This window comes from Lepisma saccharinum, chromosome 11 (genome assembly GCF_977018435.1).
Source record: "Lepisma saccharinum chromosome 11, izLepSacc3.1, whole genome shotgun sequence".
Taxonomy (NCBI): Eukaryota; Metazoa; Arthropoda; class Insecta; order Zygentoma; family Lepismatidae; genus Lepisma; species Lepisma saccharinum.
Window position 1 is genome coordinate 56,076,608 of NC_139239.1, and position 12,698 is coordinate 56,089,305.

General features: G+C 39.0%; 1 protein-coding gene across 2 annotated transcripts in view; it reads right to left on the reverse strand.

The window, feature by feature from the left end:
• The window catches only part of LOC145995261 (uncharacterized), a 383,578-nt gene that overhangs the window by 51,841 nt on the left and 319,039 nt on the right, over nt 1-12,698 (reverse strand). For both annotated transcript variants that reach the window (XM_083131837.1, XM_083131838.1), the window contains exon 5: nt 11,394-11,502. In XM_083131837.1, the coding sequence (XP_082987963.1) occupies nt 11,394-11,502 (109 nt within the window). The remainder of the gene's footprint in view (nt 1-11,393; nt 11,503-12,698) is intronic.

Consider the following 12,698-nt stretch of genomic DNA (forward strand, 5'->3'; position numbering starts at 1 on the left):
AAATTCTTTGATTCCTCTTCTTGGAAACATTTATAGGTCTATCTTTCGTTGTGAGAACTTTTACCATAAAATATGGATACATAAATTTTGATCATTGATCCCCGAAAGGGCGTGCTTATATTTTTTTGTTTCTTATTAAAACTGTAGGTCCGAAACGTTTCCAAGTCTTTGCTCTTTCCTTTATTTCCTGTCCTTTTAGATCATTCTTATTTCCTTTGAAATTTTTTTATGGGACGCAATTTTATCTCTCTAATGCCTTTAAAGTTTAATGAGTTTAGTTTCAGTTAAGTTGCAAAGTGGGCATTTGTTTGAGATCATTTCCTAATTTATGCCTGTCATGTCATTTCCCTCAGTTTCCACTCTTTGGTCGTTAATCCACTCACCCCATCTCGCATATAATTTCGATTTAATTCCTTTCGAATGGCTTGCGCAGCCATTTTCCTCTCTCCTTACGATTCTGTTTTAAGTTACATTTGGGATTTTATCAGCTGGGGTTGTTTCACGCATTCCTTTCTAGCATTGCTTGAGCATAAACCTTCAAGATAAGTTATAACGAGACTTTAAAGATTCATCTACTTCGGCGTAAAAATTGTTGGAAAATAACCCTTATCGAATGTAATAATAGGACAATATGTATTCGCCATGGACCATACATGCACATGTAACACGCAGCTGGAGTCCCGTTTGTGCAGCGCCTTCATTGTTTAGTCTTGGAATCAGTCAGCAGCTTAGGATTGGGGAGGGGAGGTGCGTTGAGTGGTAAACATTATTGGGAGGGAAATGCACCTTTATAAATAAACTCCGTTAGTGGCCGCGGTGGCTCAGTTGGTAACGCGACTGACTACCATGCTAAAGGTCCCGGGTTCGATCCCCGGCCGGTTCAAATTCGGGAACTTTTCTAACGATGGAAGCGGCCCCGGCGCCCACCCAGCGTCGAATAACATGGGTACCTGGGGGAAACCCTGGGGGTAAAGGCGGTCAGGGGCGTGATGCTGATCACATCACCCCCACTCACGACCGGATCAAGAAAGTGTGGGGCGTTACCCCCACACCCCCTATACGCCTTCATGGCGTGGTGCTATGCACAGGGGAGCACTTTACCTTTACTTTTTCACTTTTTTACCAGCCAACTGTAGACCAGGTGAACGAGAACAAGTCTCTGCGCAAGTAGTGACACGAGACGACTCCACCAATGAAGAGTGAGAGAAACGGGATTGTGTAATGTGCGACGGGAGTTTCCCGATTTCCCCCTTCTCTATGCAGCGTTGCAAACTTTTGAAAAGGATAATACCGAACGCACATGGCAAACGGACCGTATTTTCGTCTCAGGTCCGTACCATTGGTTTAAGCATTTCTTAGGGAAATATTAGGGATAAAACTGCAAGAACAAATTTTGACAAACCGTGCATTTAGCGTTAGGTCTGGACCGTACGTCCGTACATGTACGATCAGGACCGTACGTCTGGCAACGCTGCGCTTTCACCACTCGATTTTCCCCCTCCTCCTCTGCCGATATGCGCGGCACTGCTCTACAGTTAGCTTAGACAGGGTTAAATTGCCCATTGTCATTATTTAGGGTTTTTCTTTAAGGGCCTTTACCTAGATCATGACGCAATCGACCTTTTATAGGAAAGCCAGTTGTGTTCTCTGTCTGGTCTCTGTCGCTAAGCTCCAATCTCATTCTGGTCTCTAGTGCTGATATAACAGGCACAAAAATATCAAAAGTTGGCGTCAAAGCTTGTTTTAAGTCGTCTTTATGCAAGGATATGCTACTCGAGATTGGACCTTATGTTTTTAAAGTGAGTTCCGAATTACTACATTCCTCCATCGGGAATCGAACACAGCACTCTTTGATTTCAAGGCGACAGCATTACTGAGTCTGGTGGGGCGCACACCCAGCTTATACCAAGCCTTAAAACTAAATGCAAAGACTTCTAAATCTGGCCCTCCTAACCTAACCACATTTGCATTACTAGATATAAGAGGAATTGTAGATTAGGAATTGGTAGGTTAGAATGGCCCGTTTAGAGCTCTTAGCTTTTAGTTTTAGCGTTTGTATCCCGAACCAGACCCCAGCGTTAGTACTACGCAATCTGGTAGAACCATCAACAACTAAAAGTAAATACTTAACACACTTTTTTCACATTAAACTAAAAGACAAATACTTTTCATGGGTGATGCTACGTCCACCACTCCCATCGCCGCTGTTTTCTGATTTTCTAGACCGGAAGATAACACTGATAAACAAGCTGTAGATATCCGACATGATGTTTACATTTCCTAATGCAGTTTGTCATGCTGATTTCAAATCTGAAAACCGTTTTGCTCTATCACGTCAGGTTTTGAAGATATCGACAAAATTTTATTTTTCATGGAATACCGTTCCTCAAAAAAAAAATTGTCGTTTTTCGTTATTTTTCGTGCAACACCGAATTTTTTTTCGTTTTTTTGTGAAAACAGTTATACTTAATGTAATACGTCGAAATATTTTCAAGATCGCATTACTATACTTTCATTTATTTCTTTTTTATTTTGAGTGACAGTGGATTATGGTGTCCAGAGGTTGCATAAATTCACCACATCTGTTTTGCTACGTGTGCGGCTATCTAACAGAAATCCATCCCATCGGAAGACTTTAACACCGTTTCTGAAGAAAGCATATGAACTATACGATTCAAAGGTAGATAGTAGTGCGCCGTGGGCACCACAGTTCATATGTTTGACATGTGCACGCAACTTGCGCCGTTGATAAGGAAGGCGAAGAAGTACTGCTGCTTCACCTGCGAGTAGTATAGCAGAGATAGGAAGCACCACTACATAAAGAAGGATTGGCCGATCTGAGATAGAATGCAGTCATGAAGTAAAAACGTCCTTCGTGTGCCGTTGGTTGAACGTGAAAAAGTTATCATGCAACCACTTCATTTGAAGCTGGGACTCATGAAGAATTTCGTGAAGGCACTAGACAACGACTTGGATGCTTTTCTGTACCTGTGCAACAAGTTTCCGAAGATGAGTTATGACAAAGTGAAAGAAGGTGTGTTCATAGGTCCACAAATAAGGAAGATCATTGCTGACAGCCACTTCCAGGACTTACTGGGTGACACTGAAAGAGATGATTGGGTGGCATTCAAGTCAGTCGTAGCCAATTTCCTTGGAAATTATAAATCTGCTGACTATGTGAATGTTGTGTAGAAGTGCATTAGTGTGTACAGAAGACAGCTGGGTTGCATCATGTCCCTCAAAATTCATATCCTCGACTCACATTTTGACTTCTTCCCCGAGAACCTAGATTCAGTCAGCGACGAACATGGTGAACATTTTCATCAGGACATCTCGGTGATGGAATCACGCTATCAGTGTCGATGAAGTGCAGCAATGTAGGCAGACTACTGTTGGATGCTTCAGCGTGAGATGCCAAATGCTCAGCACAAACGCAACTCTATAGCCAAGAAATTCAAACCATACACACCTTAAATTAAGGAAGTATTTTCTATACGTATGTATTTTATATGTGTATTATACCTTCAACTAGATGTTACTATATAGTATATGTGCCATGTGATGCATTTGCACAATTTTCTTAGCTAAAGCCATGTTCAATAGTACTCCATGTAGCAAAAAGTGTTCTAGTGAAACCTATGTCTGTGAGTTGTTTGCCTTGATACAATGTTAAACATATATAAATGGTTGATGTCGTATATCTCAAGATTGGTGGGTGTTACAGACAAATGGTTTGCATATTTTGAATCAGCATGTTTCAATTGTCTTAGAACGCGTGTTGGATACCAAGATATCCGCCGAAATTATTTTTTTATAATCAATCACACAGACACTCCCAATCATTTCCAAATATTTAGAGAACCTACGACACTCTACACGTGAAACATTAAATTTTTCCACATTATTTACACCTAAAGATCCGCGACAAACAATTTCAGGTCTCAGATGAGAAAATAATAAGTTCTCGCTCAGCACATATCGATCACTCCGTGCGATTATTGTTAGGGAATTTAACACTCCATTGGTTAAGCATTGTGCACGCAGCATCTGCAGAGCACGTCATGACGATTGATGTTCAGTTTACGTCATTATGGACCATTTGTCCTTGGCACTTAGGGAATTACCGAGAGCCACTAAATCAATGTAAACCAAACCGCACATTGTACGCGGCATGTGAACCCAAAACAATACGTTATCAGTGTTCAAATGTTCCCAATAACTGCGCATGGATTTGACATGTCTATAGGACAATGGGAAAAGAGATGTCAACAATTACAGCACATCTCTTATCAAAAATATGTAGGAGTGGTAGAGTGATTAACGTAACATGCTGTGATGTCAGCGATTCTATGTTCGCATCTTTACCGGGTAACGTAGAAAGCTTGCAATAGGCTAACTTGTTGCTTGCAGTTGTAAGCAATTTTTCGAGCGCTTATAACGCTAATTGGTGGCCACGCTGAAAGCTTCCGATCAGCAAGCTTGTTCCATGTACATGTACGCGCTTGTTGCTAAAGGTCTTTTCTACTCTTACGGTGGCCGATCCTAGTGCGGCCAAGGGGAGCAGGTAAGCGACCAATCCAGCGCGATAAGAAACCCAGCAGCCAGTAGAACGAGGTTCACGTAGTGCTTTTTCCCGCCGCGTCGTGTCTCTCGGCGCCACTGCTGTTGTCTGGTTTGTCGCTGCGTATTCCCCGCTCCCCTTGTCAGAACTAGGACCGGCCGCCGTAAGACTGGAAAATACCTAGTGATTTTTTAAAATTACATTACATTAACATAGATGCCATTCCGTGCAGAAACCTCTCAGATGGCGCAGTGGTAGCGTCGTTGCCTTGTAAGCAAGGGGTCCGGATTCGATACTCGGTGGAGACACATAGTGGTTCGGGTCCCATTTTAAACTGTAGGTCCAGGCCCGATTAGCCTAACTGTGCATAAAGTGGACTTAAAACACCAATTCACCATCGCCACTCCCTTGTAAAGCATTGTAAACATGAAATTCTACTTAAGGCGCTCAACTGTCAACCTTTCTTCCACTTTGTATAACTGGGCTGCATTTTGGAGGCTAACTAGATTCTGGTGTTTAGATCCACAGCCAGTATAATCCTCTGTGGACGTTTGTTTTATATCGTACAAAGGTGTTTGCAATTGTCCCTTCATCCATCTTATTATTAATTCCATTGTCGCGATTACCCAAAAGTTTCATAAACGCGACGTAAACTATAATACATCCATATTTGTTTTTAAAAAATTAGGATCTATCTATATTTGCGACTTCTTTCGCAGTTGGGACAAGAACCTTCCATCTATGCGCTCTACGTCCATGGAGGTGTCTTTCAAAGAAGACGTTCAAATGTCAAACTCCCTTACACGTAATAGACCCTGGACACGATTGCGCGTAAACGAGGCTCTGGCGTCCGGATTCAGAGTCAATTCAATCCTATGTAGGGTTTGCGTCCTTTGTTTGCAATTGTCACTTTATCCATTTCATGTAATCAAAATTCATCTTCATCGTAGCGATTGGCTAAAATGGCAGAAAAAATGCGACGGAAAATACATGCAGAACTATTATTTTTCCGAATCATGAAGCATTTGAAATCTAAATTTTTAAGTAGGGGAAAGTGATAATTGTACTACTGGCATGTCTTTTTTCTGGAACGCCGATCTGGAAATGGGTGTTTTGTCAAAATTTGTCTTGATTGATTTAATAGAGTCCGTTGGACTTACACGAAACTTTTGAATTGTCACATTGTACAGTCACGGACACTTCTAGGTTGTAACGACCCTATTGAAGAAGCACTGAATCAAGCCATGCATGTCTGACCACCAAGCGCCTTGTGACTAGACAACCCAACCAGCATTGCAATTCTGCGGCTTGTATACCAGTCACGGGTATACATCTCTGTAAATTGAGTAGTGATGCCAAAGAGAATTACGAGATGAAGATTGTCGATCGTAATGTCTCGTGTTCTCGACATGGAATAATACTCGGTCCACGTTACGTTCCATTATTTAATGTTGTTTGGGAACGAACCTGACGGACTGGGTTTATATTTTCACTCCTTGCATTACAGTAAATTCCATATTTTACAATTATATTAATGCTTTGAACGAAAATAATGCCCAGAAAAAACATCTAACACACGTTCACACCATTCTTCTCACACACTTGCACGTGAAAACAAACACACAAAGCTAAGTTTTAACTTCCAATTGAATGTCCAAATAACAGTAAATGGAGAAGCACGATGTGCGAAACATGGGACTTTTCACAGAAAGAATGCGTCTATTTGTGACATACATGGTTTCTATTAATAGACAATGAAACAATTATGAGAGAAATTAAGATGCATTTTCGTCTTCAGGTGCTGAGGAAGGAAACAGACTGACTGGAAAAAAGAAAACATGGTGCTATTGATAGTGTGTTGGTTAGCGTACAGAGCTTTCATCAGTGAGGTCTAGGTTCGATCCCCACCAAGGACAATTTTTTTTATTCTTTTCTATTAGTGAAGAAGTATGTAATATTGTTTTCTAGGCATTTTGACGAAAGGATACGCATCAAATTTGTTCGTTTAATCTGTATTTTCATTCTTCTAATAAGTTCTCTATCGCAATGGGATATAGAGATTCTCTATCTAGGCGATGGATATCTTCTCCAATGGTTACGTAGCTACGATTCTCCAGTCCTTTCCACCCACTTGTCTTATTTATTTACTTCATTTCATATCTAACGAAAACACACAGATATAGTTAGAACAAGAAACACACCTCGCGTCGAAGGTTCCAGACTCGAGTTCTGGCTTTTTTTTTTTTTGCGAGGGTGATTATTCTTGTGTGTCTGTCTATCATCTTGTCAAAAAAATATTCCTCATTATTGCCGTGATTAACCTAGGGAGAGACCAAAGCGACTGAAATAACAAAAGTACAGAAAATGCAAGACACATCTGCCTAGGCATGTTATACCTTGGGAATTAGCAATCTGAAAATTAACTTGCGTTTCAGTCGACTACTTGCGAAAGAGTTTCGTGTTGTCTCGTTTGGAGTGTTGGTTATCGTGTCGGACTAGCATGCGGGCAACCTGAGTTCGAGCCCAGCGGAAGGAAAGTTTTTTTTTTTTTTTTTTTGTCTAATTTCATCCAACCTTATTTATAGAACTGAGGTTTCTGCAAAACCTTTTGAATTGCATGCCACTTCGTATGTTGGTAATCTGAAAGCAGCAAAGATGAATATTTGATGTTCCGAAGCGACGATGTATTTGTGTATGTGTTGAAAAAACGCAGTTATTTATTAGCGAAAAACATGCAGCCACGTGATCATTGAGAACGCTTCCTAGTTGTCAGTGCTAATATGGCAGTAGCTACAGTCTGTCAACACACACCAACTTTCACGTTCCCCGTAAAATTATTACCTTTCCACGTTTCAAAATCATGAGTGCTGTCTAAAGCAATACTTTGATACTTGCGTTTGCATGTTCGAATCTAAAGTAATACGAAACTTTTTTCCCAACAAATGACATTGAAACCATTAATAACTGTTTGCAATGTGATATTGATATCATATATGGAAAGAATAAAAATGGAGAATTTCGCTTAATACAACTTATAAATAGGGAGCGGAAGTTGATGAAATGTCACCTTTTTTCTGACATCTCGGACACGATGTCCATTAAATATACACAATATTACACTTCATCTAGAACCCAAAAAAGGTAACTTTAAAGTGCATTTTTTTGCATTTGTTGCCATTTGTCAGGTTTTAGGTCATTTTTCCGGATTTTCGGCATTTACCCGTCATTTTTTGCAATATTCGGTATATTGTTTCATCATATTTTGTCACTTCTTTAATTTTGGTAATATTCTTGAAACTTTTCACCAAGGTATATATATCTCGCAGGATTGCAATTTACGAGCAAAAGAAATGCTGAACTGGTGACAGTCTTTGTTGTGTCGGGGGAAACCACCAGGTGCCCGTCTGGGGCAAACTCAGATTTAAGATCAGATAAGGAGAGGCTTGAAATACCATAGCTAGACCCCGTTTGCACTGAAAATCCTCGTTGCATATTTTAATTGAATGTGCATGTGCTATCATTTGGTGCCCTTTTTTTAAAGCAAGATTGAATTTTGTTTAATTTCATTTTCATTTCAATTTTTAAACTGAAACTAACAAATTTAATGGTCATTTTTTGCATTTTACGTCATTTTTTCCCCATTTTTTAGGATATTCTATAGGTCATATACCTATATTTTTTAGGTCATCAACTTCCGCTCCCTACTTATAAATATATTAAATTATGTGGATACCTGATGAGAAACGTACGATGCACGATCAGAGAGCCTGAATGTTGCATTGAAAACTGCAGAGAACAATGACTGACTAATGAACAGTGAAAGGTTTTTCCATGCTCCAATGGGATTTTATTTATAACTATAAATAAACAAGGGAGAAGGACACAGGTTGGTATGATCAACTAAATTGTAATCTAAAAGTTTTAATTGAAGAAACAAAACACGTTCGCGGTCAAAAATAGGGCATTCAATTTCAGGCACATTACACTAACTGAAAGAGTATTTTCAAAATTAATAATATTTGGATAACAGGCAAATCCACGTAATGCACTTGATAATCAAAGAAACATATTTTTTCTTGAGCATGCCCTTTATGTTGTGTCTTGATTGTTGAAATAATACGTTGAAACGAACAGTTTCCTTTCCTTGTTTATTTATAGTTATAAATAAAATCCCATTGGAGCATGGAAGAATATTAAAAAATACCTATTGAGTGGGCAGATTCAGTTTTAAGTTATAGTATTGTTATTACTGCACTTACGTTGCCGATGTACTCTTGTCCTGTGTAAAAACAATGTTCTCTTAGGAATACTTTTAGGTGTAATTTGTGTACTGGCAATGAATTTATGTCTTTGGTAGCATGTTAAATAAGCGTATCCACTACGTATTACCCCCCTTTTTTTAGGTAGAATGTGGTATTGTGCAGTTCCATTCATCCTCATAATCGCGATCAGCCAAAAGAGACAGAAAAGCGACGTCAAATAAGGTTTTGGTGGGTTTACTTTTATTTTGAAACATTTGGTGTAGCAGGAGAGGGGAAAGTTTAGTCACAAACGAGTTTGAAACCAAGCGACGCTGAATTCTGGATGAAATCTGCATGGGTTACCCAGTACGGGAAAATAAACACGCTTTGTGTTGCGATGTTTTCTTTCGTAGGCGAATCTCTAGGATTTACTAGGAACCTTGATCCCTCCCTAATTCCCATGTATGTTTCCCAACAACTTCGGCAGCTGTTCTGGGTCGCACGGAAGAGCAAGCAAGCCAAGGACTATTGCAAATACCGACGCCCAGGTTTTGCGTTTTAGGCTGCGACGAACGCGCGTACGTTTTAGTTTCCGGCAGGGGGCGCTGGGAAAGGTGATTTGAATTTCAAGCGTAGGTTTCCAACACTCGAAAGAGCCGCCGTCAAATCCAGGGTCCTGGAAGTCGACGAAAAAGAGCGAGGGGGCGCTGGAACAACCGCACACCTCAATACACGGACGTCGAGGGATTTTTGTGCTTCCGCTTCCCCCCTCGCATTCGGAATTGCGGGAATCTTCACATTTCAGATCCACTCGTAAGCATACAAATCTGCGCTTTAAACTCAACCCTTCCTCTGGGAATCTTTTCTTTCAGCCTTTCTTAGCGACCGACCCAGCGGACGAATATCTGCGGTTTCGAAAAAGGATACCGGCTGGTCCGCGGAGGAAATTGTATTCTTGCGCAACAAATTGTTATCAGATGAAGGCAGTGCCGTGCCTAAGGGAGATATTGGGAAGGAGAGTAAACACATCCTCTCGCATAAATTTAATTTACAGACTTCAAATACATCAGTTGATACAACTGCGTGTGCTTGTTCATTTGTCGTTGATAAAAACTTCTAATACGATGCATTTCAATACATCAGTTGAAAACAACGCAATAGGATGTACCGAGAGGCACACTGGAATGTATTCTTGCACTTGAAACTCTAATGCATTTTATTGCATTTACTATTCAGGGATTTTCTTATATAATTCTCAATATCATAGTTGTTAATTTATTAACAAAGATCCTAGAAAAGTTCTCTTACACAGAAAGTTGATAATGAAAAATACATATTATTAAATATTTGTCACTATGCTTGATATAATTTTTGTTATTTTGCGTCGTTTTTCTTGGAACTTTTGGCTAATCGCGACGATGATGATGAATGATGAGCTTGATGAAGGAACGCTCACAAAAAATACCAATGCCCAAGCAGGGATTCTAACCCGGGAGTCCTAGCGTCATCACGTGAAGCCACGAAGGTCGGCTTGTCATTATGCAATATAACTATCATAATAATTTTGTGCATTGCAATAAAGGAAACCTTATTCTGTCAGAATGGACTAATTTAAGAATGGACGTAGTTTGTACATTTTTACGAGTATAGAAACATTATATTAACAATACTTGTAAATACATATGCATTTAGACGTTATTTTAAGGCCACAACTGTCATGCACCTTTTCTTTTTGCCTTAATTAATGCATTTAATTTTCTGCATGTTTTGGCACAGATTACGTGCAAGAAAATTGAACTATCTTAGTCATATGCAATCGTATGTAATTGCTTGCCACGGCTTTGGACGAAGTACTCTCTAGCAATAATATTTACGAATTTACATTCTGGATTTGGAAACCTTCTCATTCAATAAGAAAAATCTTACTCATAAATATGGAATATTTACGCATATCTCTCACTTATTTGCCTCATTGTGTGTTGTAGCCAGTCTCCATGGCAGAATGGTTAATGTAGGGTCCTGGACATCAATCCTGGGCAAGGCATGACACGTCATTATGTTTGTTCCTTCATGCGTTTCATCACTTAGCCGTGGCGGAGTGGTTAGCACAGCGCGCTAAGTCATCAGGGATTCCTGGTTCGAATGCAGGCCTGCGCATGGTTGTTCTTGTGAATGTCCCTTCATCAATTTCATATTACTCATCCTCATTGCTGCGATAGCCCAAAGTGTCAGAAAAAAGACGTAAAAGACTTAATAATTTAATCAATAAATGAAGCATTTCATTACTTCACCATTCTAATCGTTACGGAAGCAGGGATAAGGTAGTGAGTTACCACCACCAAACCCTCTTGGTACGCCAATGTTACAATTAGTATCGGTACATTACATGAAAGCATCAATATCGAAATATATTAATGTTAAAAGTGAAGGACATATCAAACGATCAATTTTCTTGCTAATTGTCCTCTTCATCCTAAATTATCTTAAAGTCTATTGACATGAAATTATTGGATGTAATACGTTTCAGCAATTACGTAAAGTTGTCACTTCTAGAAACAATATTACACAATACAAGGTTTCCTTCAACTTACCTGTCGTAACTCTCCTCCCTGACTTGTAGCAACGCCGATCCTTTCGATTCGATTCGACTCTTGAAGGTAAGAATGAGGTATAGGGCTGCAAGGGTCATTAGCATGACGCCTAGAAAGACAACAAGCCAATCTTAAAAGACAGAAAATCAAAACAAGAAGTTATAATGTTTACATTAAAGACACTTTATTGGAACTACATGAGCAGTAAGCATACACTGTGGGCATTGTACAGGTTGACCGCATCAAAATAAATAACATGAAGAAGTGTCGTCTCTTAACACCAGAGATACTATTCTATTACACATAAGATTCTACACAATTACGTCTCTTCATGTTAAAGCTGTACTACAATACTGCATGGGACCACATTCGCTCGCTCGTACTTTTATACTCGAGCGTATACAATAGAATATAATTTTAATGTGACAATAATCGTACACACATATATATAAAATATCAGTCTTGGTCGTTTCAGCCCATAATCAGCTATATTCATGTGTGTGTATTGGTAAGGTACCCTAAACTGCATTTTTACATAGAGATATGCTACTGCACTATCTGTCTTTTATTCATGGTCTGCAAACTGAACGCAAACCTGCATACTTATTTCAAAAATTATGTAATCGCAGCACAATTCACAGATACGGGACACGTCGTCAGAACGAACTTGACATTCACCACCATTCAACTACACTATATACCTCATCGTTTTCTATATCTGCCCCGAAAGCATGGAATGCACTACCAACAAATGTTAAATTAATAAAAATCAATAACAGTTTGAAAATGAAATTGAAAGAAATGCTTATACAGGAACAGCAACAGAACAGTAGCACATACTAGAAGTAAACTGGCACTCAACAAACGACATAATACTAATTCTATAGCCTAACTATAACTATTGGAATTTTATTACTATCTACAAATTATTATTATTGTTTACTTAAAGGCAACCTTATGTTAACATTTACCTTTATATTGTTCCTCCTTACATGTGTATTTTGTAATATTTTTGTTCTTTCACATTTATATTATTTTATGACTAATATTACTGTAATGAGTATCATCGTAATTGTAGGTAATGTGATTTTTTTATTTCTCTTTAGTGTAATCAATCTTTCCATCTGTATTCATATATCATCATATTGTTTTATATATACTAATATTATCTTATGTAGCTCATGACAAGGGTTAGGTGGTAGAGCAGCCTACGGCTGAACCTTGCCCGCTAAATAACGGAATTATTATTATTATTATAGATGATGACTGTTCACGTATGTTTTAATTTCACTCCGTCCTACACCT